Genomic DNA, 26,439 nt, shown 5'->3' on the forward strand with positions numbered 1-26,439 from the left:
AACAGTCAAGGAACATGATGCTTCCCATCTCTTTTTCTATCTAGCTCATAAACGTCTGTCTATGCTTAACTATATAATATTAAAACATCCGCTTTAAATTTTTTTTGAAACTATCACATATAATCATTCGGAACGCCAAAGATTCTGCTCAGCAGGGATAATTGGTTTGTTCATGACACTTTCAGTAGATAGAAAACTACTTCCTGTGTTCGCATTCTCTTTAGTATAATACCCTTCAGTACTATTATGTATCTCTTCTTCCCTTGGTGATTCTCCATGCTCATTCTCATAATCATCAACCTGGTCATCATTATCATCATCACCAGAACCATTATTGACATCGTCGTTTTCTTCCTCTTCAATTTCTTCTTCCGTAACTTCCTCAGCAGTCGATCCATCTTCTTCATACTCTTCATACTCTTCGGAATCGCTGCTATCATCGCTTTGGTAGAATTCTTCCAAGGATTGCTGACCAACGAATCTTGGTTTAACAGTAGACGTCAAATTGGGGTTTCCTCCTGTAGACGCATCAGAAGAAAGAGGTTTAATAATATCTGTATTTTGAAAAGAGAATGGTCCAGCACTAGTAGTCGTTTCTATGTTCAGATCAGTCTCACGAACATCATCCTCCGGTATAACAGATACATCGGCCCATTCCGGAACAGGTACATAACCCTGTACATAATCATCCAAGCAAACACTAGTTGTACCCAAGCAATAATCTTGGCTAATATTTTTAGTCGAATTAAGCAATTGTTTGTTTGATAGAAGAATCCTCCGAGTAAAGTCTGTAAAGGGCGCACTAGTAAGCGACTTGTAATATCGAGCACGGTCTCGTAGATCATAGCTCATGTCAAAATGGACTATAGATAAAACGTATTTGTATAATAAAACAACAGGATTTGATTTCTCATCGTTTGATTCGTTTTGCTCGAATGTTAAGGTTGCAACGTATAACTTGACTGCCAGATCCAAAATTTGATATTTTACTTCTAATTCCTCGTCAGCAAACGTTCTTACAGCAATGCGAAGTAAATCAGGAGCAACATAAATCATTTGCTGTAAATGTTCGGAAATAAGCCATAAGGTTACAGCTTTTGCTACGGGCACATGAAACTTTTCATAAATCGAAGCTAAATACTGTAGATACATTTCCTGGGGGTCGTTATGAATGAGGATTCGTAGTGAAGAGGCTGCTTCGGTTACAATCAAGTCGTTATCCGATTCCAGCATTCGCAATAAAGAATTCAAACATAATGAAGCCATAGAACGAGCATTTTTTGCGAAATGTCCTATAGTTCGAACAGCAGTAGATGCTACCTTCGAGATAGGGTGTTTAAATACGTAATAAAAAAGTTCAGGAAGAACATAATTTGCATTTTCAGGATCCAATAAATGCGAAATGACTTCTAGTTTCACAACAGATGTCTTCACGTCGTCGGATCCAAACAAAAAAAATGATTTGATATGATTTTTAAAAAGTTCCTATATGTGTCAGTTAGTCAACAAGTTCACAAATGCTCAAAAGCGTACCGGTCTTGAAAAAGTTATATGTCTGATGTATAATAGTGTGTTGAGTCGGATAGTTGATTTGTCAGTGAGAAGCTGGAGTAGAGGTTTGACAATTGTATCCAGTTTATTCGTTGGAGCCAAATAATAATATGCACAACAGCCAGCCAAAACTGTACTAGGTAACAAGGAATAAAAGCAATAATCAACAGATTCCAGAAGAAGCTTCAAGTCCTTATGAACTGTATTTGTTAACTCGGGTTTCGGTAAATTTAGCCTAGCATAACGAATCATGCTTTTTAATGCCACTGTTTTATCCCAGTCAGTAAATTTACTAAAGAGAGTGCAAATTCTCCGAAAGGCGGGATGAAATATGATAAAGTTTTCTGGGCATACTTCCTCAAATGCGGCTAATGCAGCAGGAACAACGAGAGGATGACTATCTAATAATAAGAGACGAATGCATTCTACTAATTGGTCATAATAGGAAGGATCAAGAGAGTAGCATTTCAAAATTGCAAGAGCAGCCCTTTGGCGAACCAATGGAGAAGAATCATTAATAGATTGCTGGATTCCTAATAGGACAATTCCGTTTATGGCAGGCACTCGGATGCTGCTCATAGCGCGTATAGCAGCAGCACGAACCAGGGGATTCTTGTCGTAAAGTGTTTTTTGGATGGTATTTACACAAAGCAAGGCCAAATCAGGGTTAAATTCCGCATAGTGTGTGAGGTATATATGCACAAGTCTTCGTATTTCTGGGTTTTCAGAAACTACTAGTTTAACAACGTCAGGAAAATAAACTGAAACATCTTCTCCATGCATCATTTGCACAATGAGGTGATGCAGAGCTTCTAATTTTCCCGTCTCTGAATTTGATTCCAATAGGTGTACCAACTCTGTGTGAGAAAGTTCATGGTCTTCAAAATTTATGTTGGAGTTTTTAGCAATTTGTTTAGCATTTTCTGCAATTCCAGACAGGGTAGATAAAAAGGAGAGACTTGTCATTGTGAGAAATTTGTTCACTCTGTGAAGAATCGAAATCTTTAAAACAGTCTTTCCAGTAATTAATTGCCTGCTATATGCAATTAATTATTCTTCTTATAGATATTATCAAACAAACTTTCACGAATAACTGAAGGCTTTTTGAGATCTATTCATTTCCTAACTTAATAGTTGAAGTAAGATTCGTCGACAAGTAGAAACAGGTAGCACACCAAATGTAAATAGTGTAGCTCTCTGATTTTATAAATTATCTTTTACTATTTTAGAATATTAATTGGCAATAAAAAGATGTTCCGCACGAACTTATTATTCACCATTCATCACGAACCTCCAGGCCGGGCATACAGATGGAAAGGGCATCTTTGGGATAAACCACGTATATTTATACTGTCTGTTATTTTATTTGAATCTGAAAAGAGACCTCATTAAATCGACGACCAAAATAGTTTCGAGTTTAGCTTCTGTTCGCACACGACGCTTCCTTTTTTTATTATAGGAAACGGGTCCTTGTTTTCGAAACTTTTCATTCCGTTTGGTTCTTTTTAATGAGTTTTCATCATTGAAATTAACTAAATGTAGAAAAAAGGAACACGCCCATTTTTAGAGCAATTTCTGTTTTTGTGAATTTTATTTCATATTTGTTGCAATAGCAAGGGTCTTTACACGATAATATAGGAAAAGTTCTATTTTGCATTACAAGAATAGCAAATTAAATATCGTTCACGTCTTTGCATTTTTTGGAACCTATGAATCTAGAATTAGTTGATCCTTTCTCTATTCCTGATTACCCAGAGACGCTGACAGGGAGCCTACGCTACGGACATGCTACGAGTATCAGATTTAACAAAATTGGAAATGTGTTGGCTGCAGGGCTTGTAAATGGACTGGTCGTGGTCTGGGATGTATCAACGTCTTCAGTAGCCCGGATCCTTACAGGCCATACCAGAGCAGTACAGTCTGTTTGTTGGTCAGAATGTGGAAGATTTCTGTTGTCTGCAGCTAGGGATTGGAAGTGTATACTTTGGGATTTGCTTGATGGGTCTGTCAGGTACGTACTGAGAATGTCGGCGCCAGTTTGGGCAGCTGAATTGCATCCTTCTAATTTGAATATGTTCGTGGCTTCTATCCTAGAAGATTCTCCCTGTCTTGTTGAGGTTGGAGACGGAATTCCTCATTTTACTTCTCTTCCTTCCATTACTGAAGGACCTCATTCTCTGACGGATAGAAGAGGAAACTCAAAACACGTAACTCTCGTTTGCATATTCCACCCTTCAGGAAAGTATATTATATCCGGGACTTCAAAGGGATGGTTACATGTTATTGAAATCAACCCCATCCGTATAAGAAGCTCTAATCGAGTAACGTCTCAAAATATCAAGCAACTGCGACTGAGCTTTTGTAAAAGGTATCTAATTATGAACTCAACAGATCGAGTGATACGTACGATAAGCATACAAGATTTGGAAAATTTTGAAGTGGAACATAAGTTTCAAGATGTGGTAAATCGATTACAGTGGAACTCTTGCGGATTTAGTCCTAGCGGAGAATATGTATTGGCTACTACGTATCAAATGGCACATGCCATTTATGTATGGGAACGAGGTATGGGGTCGCTCGTCAAAATATTGGAGGGTCCAAAAGAAGAGCTTGTGGATGTAGATTGGCACCCGGTATTGCCTTGTATAGTGGCGGTTGGTTTGGATACAGGAGCTATCTACATGTGGTCAGTTGAACAAAAAGAAAGCTGGAGTGCATTTGCTCCGGATTTTCAGGAACTTGAAGAAAACATAGAATATGATGAGCCCGAAGATGAATTTGACATTCACGACGAGAAAAACGAGAACAAGGAAGAGATGGAATTGACAGTACCTGTCAAATTGTTTTACGGTTGTTCATCTACAAACGCGCCATTTACTATTCCCTTAAACCTTAACTCATTTGATGTATAATTTTGGAAAAGGAGAACAATTAAATATTGAATAAATAATGAAATAAGATAAAAATCAATCAAAGTAATAGCGTTCCGTGAAGACAGAGACAATCATGAATGTAACGAATGGAAAAAGAGCAATGAATAAATAAAAATCACAAAAAGAAACAGTAACGAATGCTTAGAATGAGTGTTTAAAAGAAATAATGATGACAGTTAAACAAAAAGAAATAACCAAGAAAAATATGTGTTAATCATCAAGCGTCATTCGAGAATTTGGGGAATACGCGGAACCTGCGTCTTGCTTTCTCTTGTTCTCCAAATATATCACTATACAGACAGTTAATAGATGTTCAAAGCCAAAGAATAAATAAACCGTACAATAGTTTCTCAGGCCTTTATTAAAGTTACTACAACAAGAGAATCCAGCAATCATGGTTAAAACCAACAAGATTAAGCTTAATATAGAAAATGTAGTAACAATTTCCCTGCTAGAAATTGTGTATCTTTGTATTTGACCAGGCAAATACATTCGGATTATCTTAAAGAGAGTATATGCAATATTCAATAAAAACATAAATTCAGAGAAGTACATAGCAGCTCGCGATTCATAGGTAACACCATATAGGGCCACAATTATCACAGCAATCATAGGAGGTATAACAAGGATGGTTAAAATAAGTTCGCACGTATTAATCTCTGAAATAATCATGGCATACTGAATAGAGGTTCCCAGCACTATCACAAGTTGTTAGTTTATGGTATGGGTTGAAGACTACTCACAATAATATAAGTCAAACTTAATCAATGTTATAAAAACCCGATGCATTAAATAGCATCGCCGCATACAAAAGTCGGGTCCAATCTTTTGGTATATAATCCAACCATTTTCTCGATTTATTATGTAGGCAAGGTAACTCAAGATAATACCGCAGACGGAAATTATAGCAGGCAAAGAGCAGAAAAAAGGTTTTACTTCAGAAGGGAGGTTTAAAAGGTAATGTAGTTTCGAGTAATGATGAACAAACGCGCTCATGTAAAATTTCATCGGATCCGCTTTTCCATCATGATTTTTACTCAATGCGAAACTGTAAATGTGGTATATCTGGCTAATTTGAATAATTGAAATTATAAAAAGGTCGATATGGAAACAACATAAAGCCACAACCTATATTCGTTAATTAACTGCTCGTGAACTAAATCCATCAATTGTCTTAAGGAAACGTTCAAAGGAACAGCCTAATTTCGACAATTGGTGTTTTATATCTTACCTGTACAGTATTTTTTGTCTGGAGGGCTTCTAGTGTCATGTAAACCAAGAATATCGTGGAAAGCAGTAGCAATGTCAGGCTTACAGACAGCGAATTAGAATATATGGATTTTAAATCAGGGCAATCATAAAAGTGACCAAAAACATAGGATTCAAAGGATATAATGATGATGGCCTCGAATATGGCAATCAAGAGAAATGAAAATGATACTCTCGAGAGTGACTTAAAAAAAGTCCTTGGACTTGTGAAGAAGGATGATACTTTCATCACACATCCTTAGCAATGGAAACTTTTGTTGTTTAGCATCTCAATGAAATGAGAGTTTTCTTTTAATGTGGTTTGGAAATTTCAAGTCCTCTCCGAAGAAATTTCGCACATCGTCATTCGTGCATATCTAAAGTTTCATAGTTTCATAGATAGCGTTACCGACTGAACTACAGTAATAAACATTATTAGGCAAGAAAATGGCAATCATATACCAATATGTGAATTGAATGAATGGTTTAAAGGCTTTTCTCGTCGTATAGAAAATGGAGAAATTTCAGTGTGAATAAACATGTGGAAAAATAGATGCTGAATTGTACGAAGTACGAGGAATTTATAAGAAGCTTGTGCAGTTTTCCTCTGTTTGGTTTGACAAGCTTCACGATTAAAAACTTTTTTCTTTTATGCATTTACTCCAAGAGTGTTGTTCTCCATAGAAGCATTAGTGACTGCAGGTTGCTTTCTTGAGTGCTGTTTTCGCTTTTGTACCCTTTTGAATCACAAAAAATGAATTAGTATTTTCTTTGTAAAATGAAACTCATAGTATATTAATGTTTACTTAAATCTGTTTCCTCTCTCTTGGTGTACGATAATCCTCTTATTCTAAGCTTTCTGTCGGTGAAAATCTACTAGGAGCCGTAAAGCGTCCTGATTTGGTATACATACCTTCATATTTTTAAAAATAAAAACATACCCGGATATTTCAATAACGCTTTGGGATTAAAGCCAAGAACAGCGTCTTTCTGTTTCTTCACAACCTAAACTTATCCCATACCAAATACGATTTCTTTCAAATACGCACTCATGCAATAAAAAGAGTATAATTAACAACTTTGACTAAAATTGGCTATTTATTACGCAAACCTAATCTTTCATGGAGTATTCAGAGGAAGGTTGGTTTGATCAGGCTGATCGCTTTCCTCCACGATTACTAGCAATTTTTTTTGCAATCTTTGACCCCCTTCAAGGGCCCGTCGTCGCTTGTGAAGCTCCTGCTGGTTCTGTCTCTTACCAAGATGGTGGAAAAGGTCTGTTGATTCCGTTTGAGAATATATCTGACTATGCCATTCCCAAACGCGAACTCTGCAACAAGACGATTACTGTCTGTACAAACCATTACCAAGTCGTTGGGCATCCTATTTCGATTTTTGGGAGCAATTATGAAAGAAACACTCTTATATTCAACATGTGTATGGTGTTTCACGAAGAAGAGGATTCAGCATGCTACATACCGCTAGTGAAGCGACTTGCACGTAACCTGGAGGTTCTAGAAAAGCAAAGCCGTTATATTTCTGATACAAAAAAGCGTTCAGTCATATTTAGTGTCATTGAGGAAATTCTCGAAGACATGAACAACTTTTGTGAATGCATGATTCAGTTGGATGATCAAAATTCAATCAATATCAAGCTATTTCCAAGCTTTCCTTCACCTCCAGCTGTGAAGGGGTTTCATGTTCCAATATTGACTGCTCAACTAGATTTGCTTATGGATAAAAATTGGGATATGACTGTACAAAAGGTATACCCGTATATTAACGGGATAAACTCAGTACAAAGGATTGCGGAAATAGCAAATGTGGATTATAGTAGTTGTCTAAAATGCATGGAGCACTTTCTCTACTACGGGTGCCTTATCATTGCTGACATTTTTCAATTTCATAATATATATGCCATGACTACGAATGCGGCTGACTTATTGCAAGATCCCGTTTTTCAAGAGGAATGTGTTTCTTACGTTTCATTTCAAGGCACCTCCTCAAAATATGTGACCTTTGCAAAAATTTTTAGACTATACTGTTCCCTTCGACAAGGTCTTCGTGTCAAAGACTGGATGAACGAGAATCGCGAAGTTTTTCGAGGATTGGATGTTCGAAGATTAATCTCTTTTGGCACAATAAAGGGGCTTATATATCGTGTCCACAAGTATCCTTATATTGAACGTAAGAATACTAAAAAAAAACTAACGTTTGAAGAAGAAAGGTTACTTAAGATGCTTGATGGAACACATCATTTTGATGAGCTGTGCGTCAACTTAAAAAAGTCTCCTAAACTCATAAACGAAATGATTTCAAAGTTGGGGGACGCTTTATTTATCTATCGGTGATGTGTTCTCGCAAAATGAGCACAGATATTTCTAATTGATTAATGTTGTCAAGAAAGTAAAGATACATACTTCTCCTATGCTTGTTTGACAAATTTCATTAAGGAGGATCACTTGCAGTACTTTTCATAATAAAGGAGAAGCGTAAGTAACTAAAATCCTACCTGGCACTATTCAAATGAAAACTGTTTGGTTTAAAATTCAGTATAATTTAGATATTTATTATTCCTTCAATACTTGTATGGAATCTGGAGCAATCAGTATTAATACAAAGTAAGTGTATTGCAAATGCTTTTTGTCAGAAATCGACCAAAAGAATTTACTGGAAACACGCATAGCTAATGAAAGAGACTCTTTATAAACCATAGAACCTTTATATATTCGTTAAACTATAACTATCACACATGAATCATAAATGGAAGCGAACAGAAGCGACCATAAGATGAAATTTTGAACCTATACTGCATCTAAGAGGTTTGGATATGATTAGCTAAACCTCGCAATTGTCTTCTAAAACGAAGGAGTGTAGGAATGACATTTCCATCCTCAATTGGCTGTTGATAATAATATTGTAAAAAGGTATTCAAAGCAGACAAAGCCTCACTTGGAGGCACATAAACACCTCTTTCATCCTCTTCGTCTGTTTCTTGGTCTCTCTCCGGTAAAAATTGCGAGGCTACCTGGTTGACAACATCCTCTTTACTGTCGACGACCTCTTCCTCAGCCGGCATTAAATATTCCTCGATTGAGCACATTGGTGGAGGGCAAATTCTCGGTAAAATATTTTCAATTTCAGCAATTAGACTGTAAGGAATAACTCGTTTTGGTTTTCCGTTAGTTACAAAAATGCCTGAACGCTGGAAACAGGTGATAATATCTTCGTTTGAAATATCGACGTGCCAAGATTCTATAATCCACTGAAGAGCTTTATAAACAGTAACAGTTTTAAGAGGGTCTTTTTTGGCTTGCATTTCAGTGTACATGTATCTTGCCCATCGCAGCCGATAGTGTGTTTTAAAGGTCTCCATTATACCACAATCAAATGGATGCGTAATATTTCTAGATTCTGATGATAGAAATGCAACTTTTACATGCTTTAAGCTATTGTTGGCATTTCTGATAGCTTCTAAAGCGCATTCATGAGGGGAAAGGTTGTCAAGCAAAAGTAAGACCTTACGACCTTTCATTTTTTCATCAAACCAGCGTAGCCATTCCTCCATAAGAGAATTAGTAACCCATGCAGTACCATTGGACCGCCATTGCACGTTCATAGCCTCTGGATAAACGTTTGTCAATCGAAAGGCTTTTGGACGTTTCGAATAGCCAACAACCCAAAGCGGTAAACGTTCTGAAGCATCGGCATTGCAACATAAAGTTATTGTGAATCTAGCTCGGTAACGCTGGATGCCTAGGACGTTTTCGATAGAAATAGACTTTTGAGGAGTGAGCTTCCAAAAGAGACTGCCCTCGTCCATTACAAAAATATCACTCGGAGTATAATGCTTGGTAACTTCTTGAATGGGAATTTTGCTGGTGTTGATTACGTCGGCCATTAATGGATCAGGTTCCTTATAAAACTCTGACAATGGGTGTCTCCTCTTAAACTTCTCTAGCCAGCCATTACTGAAAGACGGAGTTGGGATATTTTGATACTCTGGAATAGTTTTCCAAATATCCAAAGCGGCCAACCGTAACTGGTCGCAACTAACGGTGCCAGATCGCTTTTCCTCTTGTTGTTGCCATTCGAACAACGCTGACTCCAACGCCGGATATTTTGGTGTACGATTCCGCTTCAGGTCTCCTCGAATAAAATCTTGACTGTCTAAATATGCATGTTTAGAAGATAAAATTGTTGACACTGTTGACTGAGCAAGTGTTCGACCAAAATGTTCTTGAAACCAGTCGATAAGATCTTTTTGCGTCGGCTTCTCTGTAAGGCTAAAATAATAATCGCGAAATGCCTTCTTTTCGTCCTGCGTAAGACCCTGTCTTCGAATTGCCTTTGCTTCCCTTGACATAATTTTTAGTACGAAGTCTGTGGTGATATTGTAGTAAAGGCAAACATCCACTGACTTCCTACTATTAAAGTCTATAATAGAATATTATTTTAACGAAAATCCAAAGATAATATCGAAGCTGTCAGTAAAACAAAAGTTAGCGCTGAATAAACGAACAAATAAGGATATATATTCTTTTCATTTATTTTTAAAGCTATGAGTAACCAAGTGTAAATTTTCTGATGAACAAGTTTCATACGGTCATAGAGCAAGGACGGTCATCTTGCTGCATGTTTGAAAGATCCTTTGAACAAAATAGCTCAATCAAAGTCCGTTTTCTTGACTAAAAAGATGAGGTAGTAACTCGTTTTTATTACCAGATGAGTATGTGGCATCTGATAAATTAGGAGTTCAAGAAATTACACAGATATTTCTGTAAAATGAATACAAACAAGCTGCTCTCACGGGCAAATAAGATGTTTGCTTAAATCTATTACTATTAATAAAATAAATTTATAAGTAAGATTATATACTTGCAATTAGCATTTATTCACATGAGAAAAGTATCTATTTGAAAAGCATACATGGTGTTTGTTTATTACTGTACGCCTAAAGTCGGTTCATTAAGCCTATTTTGTACACGAGTTATGCAACTCAAGGAACTTTGAAAAGTGATTGACGGTCCCTTTTTGTTTCTCCTTTAATAAAGTTTTTATAAATTGAAAGAGGTACAATATATACATAGCTAAAAGCAATTATCTCGTCTTTGATGGGTTTACCATGGTCCACCTTGGAATGCATCCTTATAATTTGTTCGGTCACTTAACAAATATTTCCCATCCACAGTGCGCTTCACTACAATACGTTATTTTGCCAAACAGGTCTTATATTCGCCTTGTGTAATGACTTAGAAAATACCATATTTAAAAACACTAAAAACTATGTCAAAACGTAAGAAAAACTGGGTTGTTTCATTCAATTAACAATTCTTTAGACCATTCGGATTTGATTTTATGCCGCCGGCAACCTGGAATTACTGTAGGAAAGCGTAAGTGAAAAAGCGCGTCTAAATCGCAGCATGAAGAATGTAACGTATACGATTCTAACATTTGTTTAGTTTGTGAACGTTGTGATGATAAGTGCCCAATTTGCGACTCTCATGTTCGTCCAACCACACTAGTTCGCATTTGCGACGAATGCGCCTTTGGTAGTGCTCAAGATCGCTGCATTATATGTGGTGCACCTGGTGTCTCTGACTGCTATTATTGCGCTGAATGTACGCGTATGGAATACGACCGTGATGGGTGTCCAAGAGTAATTAATCTTGGTACAAGTCGTACGGATTGGTTCTATGAAAGAAAAAAGTATGATTTAAAGGTTGCTTTTATGCATTTTATTAACACAGTATAGATACAAAATGGCAGGGAAAGAAATGCCAGGGCCGATGTACTGATACACCATTTACTTATTGCTTTCTTTTTCACGCTTTCACAATTCTAGACTGTTGCATAATTTCCATGAAAGGGTTTTTTTTACTTACGTTTTGGTTTATATTTATTAGTGATACCTTTGATTGAATAAATGTTTGTTTCAATGGGCAACTACATCAAATAAACGAGTATCAGATTTTCTATGCTTTTTCATAAATTTTGCTCATTAGTACTATCATAAAACAACTGATTAAACAAAAGTAAAGGAATTTTAAAAATTTCAAAATCATCTTTCGTGAGATGCTCTTGAGTTTCGTCTCGATAAGTCGGTCATTGGGTCATAGAAACTCTCTTCCATATCGTGGTGAACCGCATCTTGTCCTCCTGGACTCGGTGAAGGCGAGAAATATTCACGTTCTTCTTCAAAAGGTTGCCAGTAATCGAGACATGTAGTAACAGAGCCTAGACTAGCGGTATCATCCAAATCATTTCGCTGGTTGCTAATTTGTAACTTCAAAGCATTCATTTTCCTGGGACTGTTCGTATTTGAGTGTAGCTTTCGATCATTTGACATATCTTTCTCGTTAGCGTTTTCGACTTCGTTATTTAAATCCTTGTTTTCATGTTTGTCTTTCCACTCCAATTCCTTAAGATCAGATGGTGTAGGACTGCTAGAAAACACCGAAACAAAAGAACCCTCTTCCTCGGTAATGCTACCTCTTGCTCTTGATTTCGTACTATGGTAATCCTTTCGAGGAGAACAGGTCTTTTTCATAGACTCGACATGAGAACGAGATTGATCAACTTGAAATTCAAATTCCAAAATTTTTAGCTGCGTCGTAGCCTTCTGCATGTTCAAGTATACTGACTGGATCTTCGTTTCAAATTTTTTGTATGCTTGCAAAATAACAGCTCGTGTTTTTGGTTGCATCGGTGCACACACAGATAGATTTTTGGCGTTTTTCTGCAAAATCGAAAGCTTTGTTAAATGTTGATTATATTCTTCCTTTAGTTGATCAGTGCGTGTTTTAATGGTGCGTTTACGAGCAAGTTCCATATCTTGCTCCAGTTGGACTTCAATAGCTGCCAATTCCTGCTCCATATCTTTTGGGTAACATGAGAAATCTCTTCGAGGAAGGTACGAATCAGAGAAAGGCATGCGCAAACCAGCTGTACGAATTGTCGCTATGTAGTTAATCCTAGAAATCCATTCTATCATGCATTCCTCGGTAGCCGCTATTAAAGTTTCTATGGAACCATCTCGCAAAAGAACGTAAAACATATGAGGTGGATTACCAATACATTCTCGGTCGCAATAAGCAAAAGCATTGTCAAGTGAGTGAGTAGTTTCCGGTGACAGCTGTTCGATGGGTGGAGAAAACACAAGTGCGGGTTCGTCGGGGGAATCAGGGGAAGAGTCCGTCCCACTAAAGTCATTCATGGTTGGAGTCGTTGCATTGCTCGCTAATGTCATATTACTAGAGCTTTTCGTTTTTGATATTGCACGTTCGTAATTTTCTTGCTGAGAAACCAAGTCGCGAGCCCAAGCCGAATTACGGAAGAAGAGCATTCTCGATGCAGTCAAGAGAATCAGATGCTCTTTGAAAGAAGAATGGCCTGATACTCTCCTTTTTTTTTCAGACCGCGGTAAAATACCAAGCATACTGATACTGAAGTCAACCAATCCGGGGTCTGAATTGTCCGGCAATCCTATAAAGTGATTGGAAAACGCCATTGGGTGTGATCGGTGAGACACCAATTGTAATATAGAAGATTTCGAAATTCTTTTCTGAATCCCTGCCAAAGACTTTGAATCCTCTATGCCTGGTGTTATATATTTATCGTTAAATGAAATAGGAGCTTCATTTCGCAGGGTACTCAACTGACTTTCCAAAGTAAACGTGTAGGGAGATAAGCCCAGTCGTTTACGAGAAGGAGTGTAAAACTTTTCAGCTTTTTCCTTCTCGAGAAGAAAGAGTTCATCATCCAAGTTGACGAATGGGGTGTAAGTAATGTTATCATAGTAGTATTCAAAAATTTCAGGTGTTAAATCATCAATTTTACAAATATTGATAAACTCCTGTTTTGTCATTTTGTGTTTATTATTAACATTAAAGACATCTGTATGAAGCATTATTAACGAAAATACCAAAATGTAACATTGATCTTCAGAGCTAAACATATCGGTATTGCATTCGTAATAACGCTTTGAGAACGCAGTGATCACTCTGTCGATCTGTTGCGACTCTTTGGGCAAATGAGATTTGAGTAAGAATAAACGCAAGCAGAAGTCGAGTGGTCTGCAAGAAAAATCCATACCGCACAAACACAAATGAAGAGCTTCAGACAGAACTTCGTTTTCTCTTTCAGCCAATACAGGTATCATGAAACTGTACGGCACAGTTGCTCGGAGCTTGCTAAGATAACTCTGAGCGGTATCACAGTCTTCTAGACTAGGTACGGAAGACAAAAATTTATTAGGATTTGGTTTTAAATCGGAGAAAAGGGTGGAATGCTCAAGCACATGAGCAAGGCTTTCGTCGCCATCTCTCCTGAGAGTTCGAAAACTGAAAAGGCTAGAACGGCTTTCTCGATAATTTTCAATGGTACGTTGAGAAGGTATGGTGGAGCTTCTAGGTCTTGCTCTGGAGGCTCTCTGTGGGTTATCGGGAGAACTAACAGGGCTTCCTCCTTCTGAAGGTGTTTTAGGTAAAGAAACTGATTGAGTAGATGAAGATGAATCATCTCGAATTTGCTTAGGATCAAAGTCAACGAGACTATTTGTTATATTACGTTCAAGACAATTGGATGACAAAGATCGTTCGGTGCCCGGTCGTCCACCAACCTGTGACAAGAATGGGGGGTTTTCATGGTTAATCTCTTCTGCTGAAGATATAGAGTCATTCAAAGAACCTGCTAAACGATCTGTATCGTTCACTGAAGTATCCTTACTATTGCTAACTTTCGGCTCCTCCTCTTTTTGCAAGTATGATGTATCACCAAGTGAATGGCTACCATTCTCAGTTGGTTGGTCGTAATTCCAAGATCTTCTTGAAAATATTGGAAGTCGAAAGAAGCTACGGGACGTACGGGGACGAAAATGTGTGTTCAGAGGAGACTTGGTAACCTGAGACTCTGAAGGGACATCAGTCGCGATTTTTGGAACAGAAGGGTCTCTGCTCTTCGTAGGGGATGTAATCTGATGTTCTTGATGATCCACAGGGAACTCTTGAGACAAACTTCCTTCAGTATTTTCTGAGGAAGAATCTTGATTAATGTAGGAAGAATGCTTAGCACGGGATTTAGTATAAAAAATTCCCTTTTTTTTGAAGAAAGGGGTAGGGGTATCGGAAGGAGAAGAGGCGGTAATTTCAGGTTTATTCTTTTTTGACTTTTTCGAACGATCTGATGAACTTTTTTTTCGCGATTTTGTACGATGGTCTGATACAGATGTTGGAATGGAGGAAGTGCCAGATAAACCAGCATTTTTAGTTTTATTGTCGGCTTTTCGTTCTTTATCCTTAACGGTTGAATCCAAAGAGTTCCTACCTAGTGAAAATCGGACAGGCATCACGAATATTGAGAGGACATAGAAAGATCAATGAGAGTGATGACGGAAAATGAAATAAAAAAAATGGAAACAATGACAAAGTCTCGATCCAGGACAGAGAACTGGTTAAAAGAGATAATATACAACGAGAAAACGAAACAGAGGGAATAAAAACAGGCTAGTATACAAAAAGGAAGGAACGACTTAAATAGAAAGACGAATAAACAAAAGAAACTCTAGATAAAGTGAAGACAAAAGGTCGTAATAACGGTCAAAGAGATCTAAAAAAAAAGTGACTGAGATAGGAAAGTTATCTGAGACAGTGAAGAAAAGGGACTGAATAGAATAAAAATGTAAGAATATTCGCAAAGAATGTGGCAGCGAAGAAGGAAGTAAACAAGAAAAGGAAAGACGAAAAATGAAACTTTTAAGGTACCAAGGTTATCGTCGCCTAAACGAAATAAAAAATGTCAAATAAAAGAAGAAAAAATGGTAACCGTCAAGAAAGATATTATCAACAGTATATTCTGCTATTGGATGAGCAACAAAAAGGGCTGAAATTCAATTCCTTTAGAATAATTCAAAGAGTGAAAAATAAGGACCAGAGGTTTTCCATAGGCATAGACGAATTAAAGAAATAACAAGAGAGATATGAATCAATAGAGTTCACGTTCTAAATTCATATCCTCAATTCTGTTCCTATAAACACAATGTTTGAGATATTTTCAGAAACAGCTCAAAAAACGTAAAGCGATCTTATACGATGGCTCAAAATAATGCAAAAGATATCTATCAACAAAATAATTTTCCTTTCCCGAAGATTCACAAAATCGTCTTCCCTAAAAAAAGTGGCTCTATCTAGAAGCCAAGATTCGTGGAGTGCATATTCAATGGATTGTTCCCTTTCATCGTTACTTGGTTCTCGCTTGTGATGTTCGCGAGTATCCCTAAAGAGATGTGGGGTAGAATGCAATAACTCAATAATAAAATACTCATGAAAACAAAAACGCTTTCCAAAAGAGTTATGGTTTAGGGAAAGCAATTTCCATAAGAGTTCCATTTTTTTGTAGCCGATCGATAGACCTGTCAAGCAAGTATGGAAATTTCCATTTGTTCTTGTTTGAAGGAACAAACCTGCATTTTAAGCACAGCAATTTCGCAGTTTTACACGGTGTGGTGTTTACGGTAAGGGATGTAAAAGCAAAAATTGTCTCTACTAGCAGAGTAGTACTATTTGTAAAATAGGCGCGAAAACCAGATTAATTTCATGTTTAAGGGAAGAAACAATTGCAGCTTAAATTGCAGCATCTAAATAACTAAATATATCTTTTCTTTCATGGTTTTCGATAGTTGATTTATGCAGAAGAGCATTCAATAGAAACAGGTTTCGCATTCCCCAAAATGATGATGGTAAATAAGGAACAAACCGAGCATCAAATGAATTTCAACAGTTGGATTCTTTAATATGAAGCAGGAATGAGATTATTTTTTCGTTGTTCACAAACCAAAGGATTGCTTTTCAACTTGCGATAATTTCTTTCACATATGATAAAGGTTCGAAAGAAAACGGGCCTGCAAATTACTCCTTTTTAAAACCCTTTAAGTTTTTTTTTTAATTCATTCGGATGAATGTATTTCATTACTTATTTTTCCATGTAAAGCAGGAAACCCAGCAGAAATTTCTTTATTTATGTTTGTTTCTTTTGTTTACTTACGAACCGCTGGGTGCACATCATTAAAGAATATTGTCGGCGTACCTCAACGTCATGGTTCTGTAAGCATACAGCAAGACCTCTACAAACGCGTCTACTCTAGAAAAGCATCGTTTGCGAACAGTCAAATATTATATTGCTCTTCATTTCTGAAAATTAAAATAAATACTCTTTATGAATTATTGAATAAACCGAAGATAGTGGATCCTCCAATAGCACTTCTTTTGAAAACTAAGAAATGCCTTAATCATGTCTTCAGGTTTATTGTCTCAAAAGAAGGACCATTTTATTCCAGTTCTCCTGAATGAATGTAGTATTGATTCTCCATCCTTCCGAGCAAGCATTCATTTCTTGGGCAACCAACTTCGAGCTTATAGCCAATGGTCTGAGGAGTTTTTGTCCTTGTGTCACAAATATACACAGGCAATTGAGTGTAAGTTTTAATGGAGAATCTTTTCCATCATCCTATCAGGTAAAGGTGTAGGAATATGGGCTTACTTTGCCTTTGCCTTTTCAAAACCAACCGTCCAGTTTACGAGCAGACGTCTTTATGCTGCTTGGGACGATGGTAAAGGTTCTTTTCCATCAATGTGTACTTATTAACAAAATTTAGCGATTGAGCCCATCGTTGCGACCATTTCGTTTCAGTCAATGCCTTCCGTCATTTCTTGCGGATTTTTTGGTACGTGTTTTTAAACCCGTAAGAATATAAATCATTTTCTGTTCAAATATTGACCTCTAGACCCTGATTATGCAACCACAGCCCTCTTAAATGGTCAAGAAATGTTTCGCTCTACCTTTCTAATCCAGATGGAACAAGCAAGGAATATACACAAGTACGTTATCAACCCTATGGAATTGTTTCATGATTCGAAATTGCGTCCTTTGCTTCAACTAGATGAGCGTTATCGCACTGAACAAGAGCATTATGATTCTGAGATTTTGAGGTACTCTTCTTCGGGTCAAGTGAAGGATCTCGCTCAAATGCGTGAAGAAGCGAAAGCTCTCTGTGATGCTCGCAGTACCTATTTTACTATTGCTTTACAATACGTTGTACAAGTTGGCTCTTTCCATTTTTATTTGGATAATGTAGCTTTAGAAAGTATTAGCCGATTCTCCATCGAAACTTTTCGACTTAGCAGTCGACTTCACGAATCCAACGCAAGTACCCACGATCAGATCGTACGTCTCTTGGCTTATGGAACCAAGATCAATGAATCCTACCCCGCATTCAAGAAAATTATATCGAATGTATATAATCGGGTGGAAAGAGAAATATTAAAACGTATTCAACCGCCTTCAAATCTTGACAGTTATCGTAGCGACACTCACAGAACGCTCAATACAACGGCTAAGAGGCGACAAGGATGGCTCCTTCGAAATGTTAGTTCTAATAAGCCAGACAATAAAGCAGTTTGGAAGAAATTTTGGTTTTTTATTGACAATGGCTACTTTGGATATCTCACCGATGATGCCAATGGTGGTGTATTTGAAAGTGAGCGAATTGGTGTCTTGCTTTGTAAGTTTAGCCCGTTGCCCAACAGCCATCGAAGATTTTGCTTTCAAATAAAAACAAAATCTTCCTTGTATATTTTGCAAGCAGAGACTCAGTTGGATGTGGTAGAGTGGGGAAACGTTTTTCATAATGCACGTACACACTGCCTAAATGGCAAAATTTCTGCGGATTTAGTTTTATCTCCCACACTCCCTTCCTTCTCAGCAAAATCCCTCGCTCATGTCGTCGACCGTCGTCGTAACCAGTCTAACCTAAAAAACGCTAAATCCTCAAGGGCCCATTCTGAAAGGCTTCTTTGTGGACATAGTAATTACGAGGTTTCCACCATTATGCATTCAAAAAGTTTGCATCGTGTGCCTTCCCCACAAAAAATACTTCGCAATACAGCCTCCCATAATCAGTCAGACCTCCTTGCACCTTGGAGTATAGTAGCAGCTCCCATAATAACAAATCTTACTTCTGACACAATCACTAGTTTCTTGGATCATGAAGGATATTTTTCGGGTAACTCGCCATCTGCTCTTATGGCTAACTTTTGGGGATCAGTGAACTATGGCCACGTTTTAGAACAACATAACTGGCTTTTGAATTCAGAGTTTGGTCGTACTTACGAAAAAATTTCAAGGGAGGTAAACTTGGAATCCTTCCCGGCTGAGCTGAAATTAAGAAATGCAGAGTTTAAGGGGATTTTTGGCGAGTTGGCAACTTCCGCAGTTCTGTTTGTTAGTCGCGTTGTAAGTAAGCGTGAAGGCCAGATTAGGATGCCTGGAAGAATGTACTGCACTATGCGAGGCGTGTTCATTTACTATAAAATAAGTGGGCTAGTGCTTATTGAACATTTTCCAATCTCAAAGATTTCAAACGTGAAGTATTTTACAAGCAGCAAATGCGATTACTTTTATATGAGCGTAGCGAAATATGGAACTCTCAGATTTCGATTATACCTTGATTCTTCGAAAATATTGCATGATCGTTTAAATATTCTAATTTATAATTACGTTGCTGATGATCCCATGAATAGCGTTCAGCTACTGTCTCGAATTCGTGAAGTCCAGAAAGAGTATGCATTGGTGAAACCGAACGTTGATCAATCTGTCATACCAGACTTCGACGCAATTTCTCGCCCCCAAACCCACGTTCGTGGAAGAAGTAAAACGCTTTCAGCACCATCAGAAACCGTTTATAAAGAAGATGACCATGTAACTGAGCAAATGAGAAGACTCAATATTGCCAGGCTTCCGAAGGAAACTGTTCAAGTAGCCCGATCTGATCATATGGATGATATAATTCTTGACAACGTATACGATGTTTCTTCTAAAGCTCTGTTTCATATTGTATTCGGTGATAAAAGCAATTTCTTACTCAGGCTTTATAAGCTTCATGGTATTGAAGACATTGAACTTCTTCCATGGATAGAGGATGAAGATACGGGGAAAAATTATCGCTACATCAATTATAAACTTCATTATCGTGATTCAAAGGGAGTGTTTCATTCTCAGCATTACCAGGATCGTCAATCTCAAGATAAGCGTAATGAGTACAATTTATATATATTATCATGGTACCATCACCCTTGGGCTATTCCCTACAAGGACTCTTTCAGATTGGTACTCAAAACGTCAATATCTCACTTAAAGAAAAATAAAAGCCGCCTTCTTCTTTCGATTGGCATTGAATGGATAAACAAACCTTTCGGTGTCTCTAAAGTTTTAGAAGCAGTAGCTCGAGATGTTGCCCTTAAATATGTGGACCTAGAAGCTGTTTACCTCGATAAGGCTGTATTGACTGCCAAAAAGCTTCCTATCTTGAGCATCGTCAATGAATATGGTAAGGTTGGTGATTACTCTGAATCTGTTGTTTTTCAAAGAAAACTTCCATATGTTTCGCAGCTGAGCAGCCCTTCTATGTTAAACTTAATACGTAGTCATATATGGTTGTTCTTGGGTGGACTTGCTATGGATCTTGCTGTTTTACCATGGGCTATATTGAGCATTTTCTTGCGTTATACTTTTTCACACTCTTTCGTAATGGTTTTGTTGACTCTATCACTAATTTCTAACCTTTTATTTGCATACAATTTTGGGGAAAACTTTTGGAAAGAAAGACAAGATCAACAATTTCTTAACCGGGTATTCGATGATTTAAAACAAATAAAAACGTCTGTTCAATATGTTCATATGAAAGATGTAGATGATTTATTGGTTGGTCTTCCTACTTTTAGGCATCCAAATCTAACTGAGAATGGGGAATGGTAAGTTCTTACTTAAAATCTCATCGCTAACAAATGTAGTATACGATCGTTTATAAGCTATCCCTCACGAGCTAAAAGCCGTTGGACGGAAAAAAGAAACTATATTGCAGAAAAAAGAAAATATGTTATGATGAAGCTAGCATCCTTGAATTATTTTGATTACCTTGTACACCAGGATGCAATATATGAACACGTCCAACACGAACTTATGACATGCCAAAAAGCTAAAGTCCTAGGGTTATATCCGTCACAGATTGAAAAGTATTGTTCATCTTGCGAATCAGAATGGCAAAATCGCACTTTGTTTTTTGGTGAAGATAATCTTGCTACAAGACTTCTCAGCTTAGATACTCAAGTATCTTCAAAAAAACCACCCGAAGAGTAAAAAAAGGGGAATAAATATGGGTGACTAACGATTCACAGAAAAAGGTTACTTTACATTTTTTATTTATAGTCTACTGTTTCTACACCGTGCTAATATGGTTACAAAAGAAAGCTAAAGACGTTTAACATTTTAGAATTTAGAATATAAATATGTATATATTTTCTTTCTATAATATAATTAGAATAAATATAATTTATAAAGTAAATAGTTTTAGGCTTAGGCTTTTATGTTTGCTTCTCACTATGCTTGCCGACATTGCTTGACTTCAGCCGTTTACCACTTGAGCAATTAGTACCTTTGAAAGCCATCCTTGCAAGCATCATTTCATAAATCGATCTTCATCCATTACCTATATAAGAACGGCGCCCAATTTATCTTGTTTACGCTTCAATTCAGCGAATTGAAGGAAAACATAGGTTGCTGTGTGTAATGGAAAACATAAAAGTTGCAAAGGTAATATATGCCTTAATAATGATTTAAAATCAATTGTATGTAAAGCTAATGAGTTTCAGGTTGAAAATGTGAAGTTTTTGAATAAAGGCAATGAGATTAATGGAACGCTACATTTAACTGCTTATCATTCTATTTTCTCTGATGTGGAAGGGAAAAGAGAAATATGGACAGCTTACTCCATGATTAATTTCGTTCGTCTGTGCCTTAATGAAAAAACATACTGCATTCGAATACAATGCAGGGACTTTATGTTTTACTGTTTGAAATTTCAGAGCTCGACAGACGCCATGGATGTTTACGATACTCTGCGAGAATTGACATCAGTAACTTCTGTCAATCGTTTATATGCGTATCATTACATGCCCACAGGAGGAGAAGGAAAGGTTCAATCTGGATGGGACTTGTTTCACCTCGAAAATGAGTATCGCCGTATGGGTGTTGGTGACTCAAACCGTGCTGAAGGTGCTGGTACAAACTGGAGACTTACGAAAATAAATGAAAATTACTTGGAATGCCAATCATATCCTCAAATATTGGCTGTTCCAACCAATGTATCCGACAGCGTTATTCATTACGGTTGCAAATACCGATCGAAAAATAGGTTTCCTACATTAACTTACCTTCATAAAAATTCTGTATGCTTGCTTTTTTTATACGTATAGATCAAAGACATTATGCTGACATGTTACTTTTAGTTCTCTATTACTCGAGCATCGCAACCTTTGGTAGGGCTTCGGCAGAACCGGAGCGCACAAGATGAAAAAGTTGTTGAAGCTATATTTGCTACGTCTATTATACCAGGAAAAGAGAACCTAATTGTGGATGCTAGACCGTCTACGAATGCCATGGCAAATATAGCAGTTGGGGCAGGAAGCGAAAATATGGATCATTATCGATTTGCAAAAAAAATATATTTAGGGATTGACAATATCCACGTTATGCGCGAGTCTTTAAGTAAAATAGTGAACGCTCTTCGGAATACAGATATAAGTGCAGCATCCCCTTCGGTTGAGCAATTAAACAAATCGAATTGGCTGAAGCACTTGACAAATATACTACAAGGGGCTGTTTTGATTATCCAAACAGTTCACTTTCAGCATGCTCACGTACTAGTCCACTGCTCGGATGGCTGGGATCGAACGTCTCAATTATGTGCTCTTCCACAACTTTGTCTTGACCCATATTATCGAACCATCCAAGGATTTATGAGCCTAATAGAAAAAGACTGGTTAGCATTTGGACATAGATTTGCCGAACGGTGTTGTCATTTGCCTGGAAAGAGGATCTTTTCTACTGATAATTCTTCACCAGAAGAACAACACACGACTACTTCGGTAGCCACTTCTACACTTCAGTATACATTTTGTACATTTCGGTCTGCTCTTAGTGGATTTGCCATTGATCACTCGGAGAAGATGAGCTCTCCTGTTTTTCATCAATTCTTGGACTGTGTGTGGCAAATTATGAGACAATTTCCCAAGTATTTTGAGTTCAACGAACGATTTTTGCGCCGGCTTTTGTATCACTTGTATTCGTGTCAGTATGGGTCGTTTTTGTACAACTCTCAACGCGAACGTAAACAATCTGCTGTGTATCAGCAAACTCGTTCTATCTGGGACTACTTTATGTCTCGGAAAAAAGAATTTACAAATTTAGATTATGAATATTATGATGATGTTTTACTTCCTAATGCAACGGATCTTAAATGGTGGGCGTCCTCTTTTGGTCAGCCAGATGAAAACATGAACGTTGGCTTATCCGAAGCCTCTTCTACTGGTTCACCTCTTGTTTCGTCATCCTCATGTCAATCTGCTTCTGCATCTGCATCTGCTTCTGTTCCAGTGTAAACTCACTCACAGAACAGTTTTTTTGAGAGCCCCAAGAACAAATACGACATATATCTTCTCATCGAACTGGCTGGCTAAAGAAGGGACTCGATTTTTTGAACAAACAATTCTTTTTTCTGTTTCGCTGTCATCCTTCATTTTTTGTGTTCGCCGAGTGAAGAAGAAGAGGATGTATGTGCTTTGCCAATGATTCCGTCTCCAGATTTCTTCGCCATGTAAAAATCCTGTTTATGATAAACCTTCCATCTTTACTTTGAAATTCTTATTTCTCTATGCTTGGGTCTTTATGGATTCTACCAAGGCTTTATTTTTCTTAACCTGACCCATTTTCCCCAGCTAGTTGTTACGAATTATGAAAACCTTCTAACCTTTGCTTATGTTTTATGTAATGAAGTATCCTTCCTTTTTGATCGTCTAGTGCGATCTCTCTACTTTTCGTAGCATGAGCCCATCGTAAGTTCCTTCACCCTCGTACGAACCAACCACCGGCTTGAGTAGTTGCCCATTTCCTTCCTGTACCTTTCGAGCTGGTGGTCAGTGTCCTCAAACTTTTTTTCATAGTAATACGATTCTATTAATTAATTACATGTGGATGAAATCATTTTGTACAAAAGATTTGTCATTTCTTCTTTGAAAATGTGATGGAGGTGGTTGGTATTCTAGCGAAGCTTTAAAATACTTTAGTTTTTGAGGCCTCCCATTGGCTGGGAAGTGAAATGGAAGAAGCATAAAATTTATCTGTTTACAAAAGTAGGAATGCCAAAGAGTTATCGGGAGTTCGAATTATTCAATTTTTTTTGTATTCGGTTTTCTTTAATTTTTCTTTATATAAATGGGATGAATTCACAGATCATGAAACAAAAATCGAGATCATACGAGTTTGTGTCTTTGTTTACTCCATCGCGTAAGATTATTTTCTGTCAGCAAGGATATCGGTACTTTATATAACCGACGCGACGCGACTGTTTTCCTACTTGGATTTAACCAGCAACACCCATCCAGTCGAAATCAAGTTTTTTGCATTTCTGGTGGTTCAAAAATGAATCAAACCGAAAGCTTTCTTTCGGGTTCACAAACTTTTGTCCGTTTAATGGGTTATGAAGTGGTATATACGAAATGGACTGTTTGTTTTGCTCTTTTACTTGCATGCATAACATATGACCAAAGTAAGTGCACACACTTCAATAAAAAGGCTAGAAAAGAAGATTAGAAGAAAATGCTGTGCTTTAGGTGAACTCGTCATCTCCTGTAAAATGTAAGGTAGAGAAGAAGAGATTCTAGAAATGTGGTCGAGATTCTGTTGGACAGCCTGCACGAAGTAATTTTCAAGAAGAAGAGGCTCTATTTTAAAGTTGATTTTCTCTACCAACGATGGGTGGGATTTTACAATCCTATGGCCTCTACGATAGTCAGTGCTTTTCTTTTTAGCGTAGGTTCATGCTCCTTCTCTACCAACGATGGGTTGGGATTTTACGATTTTATGGCCTACCATAGTCAGTGCTTTTCTCTTTAGCGTAGGTTCATGCTCCTTCTCTTCGACAAGAAAAAGTTGTTCCTGTCTCTATTCTTGCAGGGGGCTTTGCATGGATCCATACGGCTTCTAAAGAACCGGGTTTCTATCTGTCTTTTTTTGTCTCTACTGACTTCAGTTACCATGTATTAACTCTGTCTAGTTTCTTATCAGTTTCAAAAGAGGCATCTTCCCGGTCCTCTCCTTAAGGTTCCCTTTATGGGATCCTTTTTGGACAGCATGAAGCCAACCTTTGAAAAGTACAAGACCAAATGGGATTCCGGTCCACTTTCGTGCGTTTCTGTTTTTCACAAGTTTGTCGTCATTGCCTCGGAACGCGACCTGGCCAGAAAAATCTTGAACTCTCCTAGCTACGTTCAACCTTGCGTCGTTGATGCCGGAAAGAAGATCTTGAAGCATACTAATTGGGTCTTTTTGGATGGCCGTGATCATGTTGAATACCGTAAAGGTCTGAATGGCTTATTTACTACTCGGGCACTTGGTGTTTACTTGCCCGCTCAAGAGGAAGTATACAACAAGTACTTTAAGGAGTTTGTAAACCATAGCCAAGGAAAGTATACGGAATTCATGATTCCTTTCCGTGATATCAATGTTGCTACCTCTTGTCGTACTTTCTGTGGCCATTACATCTCTGACGATGCCATCAAACACATTGCTGATGAATACTGGAATATCACCGCTGCTATGGAACTCGTCAATTTCCCTCTTGTTTTACCCTTCACAAAGGTCTGGTATGGTATCCGTTCTCGTAAGGTCGTTATGCAATACTTCATGAAGGCTGCCGCTGCCTCTCGTAAAAGTATGGAAGCCGGTAATTCTCCCACCTGCATGATGGAAGAATGGATTCGCGAAATGATTGAAACTCGCAAGTACAACAGCAATAAGGGCTTAGATGGTTCTGAAAAGCCGAGTGTTTTGATTCGTGACTTTTCCGATGAAGAAATCTCGCTCACTTTCTTATCCTTTTTATTTGCTTCTCAAGATGCTACTTCTAGTAGTATGACGTGGCTTTTTCAGTACCTGGCCGATTGCCCTGATGTCTTGCAGAAGGTTCGCGAAGAACAATTCCGTATCCGTGGCGGCGATCCCAATGTACCCATCAGTTTGCAATTGCTAGAAAAAATGACCTACACCCGAATGGTGGTCACTGAATGTTTACGCCTTCGTCCCCCTGTTCTGATGGTTCCTTATCGTGTTAAGAAATCTTTCCCCATCACTCCAGAATACACGGTTCCCAAAGATTCTATGGTTATTCCTACTCTTTATGGTGCTTTGCACGATCCCAAAGTCTACCCTGATCCCGAATCTTTCAAACCCGAACGCTGGGAACCCAATGGACTTGCCCAACAAAACCCCAAAAACTGGATGGTCTTTGGTAACGGTCCACATGTTTGTTTGGGTCAACGTTATGCGGTTAATCATCTAATTGCTTGTGTCGGTAAAGCTAGTTTAATGCTCGATTGGTCACACAAGCGCACCGTTGACTCTGACACTCAAATGATTTTTGCTACTACTTTCCCTCAAGATATGTGCTTGCTTAAAGTTACTCCTTTCGATCTCGCTACTTTAAAGTCTCACGTTGAGCAAGACGTCAAGTCGCAAGCTTCTACTGCTACTACAATTCCAACTAGCGACTAAGAATCCTTATAATGGTTCATAGGTCTCTTTACTAAAATATCTTTACTAT

The 26,439-nt window shown here is 37.7% G+C and overlaps 10 protein-coding genes across 10 annotated transcripts; 6 read left to right on the forward strand and 4 right to left on the reverse strand.

Moving 5' to 3' along the window:
- Positions 1–123: 123 nt before the first annotated feature.
- Positions 124–2,517, reverse strand: apl6 (AP-3 adaptor complex subunit Apl6; the record flags this gene model as incomplete). Its single annotated transcript, XM_056182496.1, has 2 exons — positions 124–1,485; positions 1,534–2,517. 2 exons carry the CDS (start codon positions 2,515–2,517, stop codon positions 124–126), a joined length of 2,346 nt encoding a protein of 781 aa, XP_056038428.1.
- A 743-nt stretch (positions 2,518–3,260) lies between these two features.
- swd1 (Set1C complex subunit Swd1) lies at positions 3,261–4,463 on the forward strand (the record flags this gene model as incomplete). Its single annotated transcript, XM_056182497.1, has 1 exon — positions 3,261–4,463. One exon carries the CDS (start codon positions 3,261–3,263, stop codon positions 4,461–4,463), a length of 1,203 nt encoding a protein of 400 aa, XP_056038422.1.
- A 231-nt stretch (positions 4,464–4,694) lies between these two features.
- SOMG_03709 (conserved fungal multispanning membrane protein) lies at positions 4,695–5,982 on the reverse strand (the record flags this gene model as incomplete). The annotated part of the gene is made up of 4 exons (XM_056182498.1): positions 4,695–4,774; positions 4,826–5,182; positions 5,228–5,612; positions 5,716–5,982. 4 exons carry the CDS (start codon positions 5,980–5,982, stop codon positions 4,695–4,697), a joined length of 1,089 nt encoding a protein of 362 aa, XP_056038421.1.
- Positions 5,983–6,853: 871 nt separating this feature from the next.
- npr2 (GATOR1-SEACIT GTPase complex subunit Npr2) lies at positions 6,854–8,083 on the forward strand (the record flags this gene model as incomplete). Its single annotated transcript, XM_056182499.1, has 1 exon — positions 6,854–8,083. The coding sequence occupies one exon, from the start codon at positions 6,854–6,856 to the stop codon at positions 8,081–8,083; it is 1,230 nt and encodes a 409-aa protein (XP_056038276.1).
- A 464-nt stretch (positions 8,084–8,547) lies between these two features.
- cbh2 (CENP-B-like protein Cbh2) lies at positions 8,548–10,098 on the reverse strand (the record flags this gene model as incomplete). Its single annotated transcript, XM_056182500.1, has 1 exon — positions 8,548–10,098. One exon carries the CDS (start codon positions 10,096–10,098, stop codon positions 8,548–8,550), a length of 1,551 nt encoding a protein of 516 aa, XP_056038326.1.
- Positions 10,099–11,018: 920 nt separating this feature from the next.
- Positions 11,019–11,530, forward strand: ini1 (RING finger-like protein Ini1; the record flags this gene model as incomplete). Its single annotated transcript, XM_056182501.1, has 4 exons — positions 11,019–11,028; positions 11,072–11,125; positions 11,195–11,441; positions 11,488–11,530. 4 exons carry the CDS (start codon positions 11,019–11,021, stop codon positions 11,528–11,530), a joined length of 354 nt encoding a protein of 117 aa, XP_056038277.1.
- A 263-nt stretch (positions 11,531–11,793) lies between these two features.
- On the reverse strand, positions 11,794–15,078 carry sec73 (Arf GEF Sec73; the record flags this gene model as incomplete). The annotated part of the gene is made up of 1 exon (XM_056182502.1): positions 11,794–15,078. One exon carries the CDS (start codon positions 15,076–15,078, stop codon positions 11,794–11,796), a length of 3,285 nt encoding a protein of 1,094 aa, XP_056038340.1.
- Positions 15,079–17,018: 1,940 nt separating this feature from the next.
- Positions 17,019–20,921, forward strand: ltc2 (ER-plasma membrane tethering protein Ltc2; the record flags this gene model as incomplete). Its single annotated transcript, XM_056182503.1, has 4 exons — positions 17,019–17,202; positions 17,383–17,451; positions 17,512–20,536; positions 20,576–20,921. The coding sequence occupies 4 exons, from the start codon at positions 17,019–17,021 to the stop codon at positions 20,919–20,921; spliced, it is 3,624 nt and encodes a 1,207-aa protein (XP_056038272.1).
- Positions 20,922–21,350: 429 nt separating this feature from the next.
- Positions 21,351–23,221, forward strand: ymr1 (phosphatidylinositol-3-phosphatase, myotubularin family; the record flags this gene model as incomplete). Its single annotated transcript, XM_056182504.1, has 3 exons — positions 21,351–21,374; positions 21,434–22,009; positions 22,070–23,221. The coding sequence occupies 3 exons, from the start codon at positions 21,351–21,353 to the stop codon at positions 23,219–23,221; spliced, it is 1,752 nt and encodes a 583-aa protein (XP_056038273.1).
- Positions 23,222–24,260: 1,039 nt separating this feature from the next.
- Positions 24,261–26,390, forward strand: erg5 (C-22 sterol desaturase Erg5; the record flags this gene model as incomplete). The annotated part of the gene is made up of 2 exons (XM_056182505.1): positions 24,261–24,387; positions 24,895–26,390. The coding sequence occupies 2 exons, from the start codon at positions 24,261–24,263 to the stop codon at positions 26,388–26,390; spliced, it is 1,623 nt and encodes a 540-aa protein (XP_056038274.1).
- Positions 26,391–26,439: the final 49 nt, after the last annotated feature.

This window comes from Schizosaccharomyces osmophilus, chromosome 2 (assembly GCF_027921745.1).
Source record: "Schizosaccharomyces osmophilus chromosome 2, complete sequence".
Taxonomy (NCBI): Eukaryota; Fungi; Ascomycota; class Schizosaccharomycetes; order Schizosaccharomycetales; family Schizosaccharomycetaceae; genus Schizosaccharomyces; species Schizosaccharomyces osmophilus.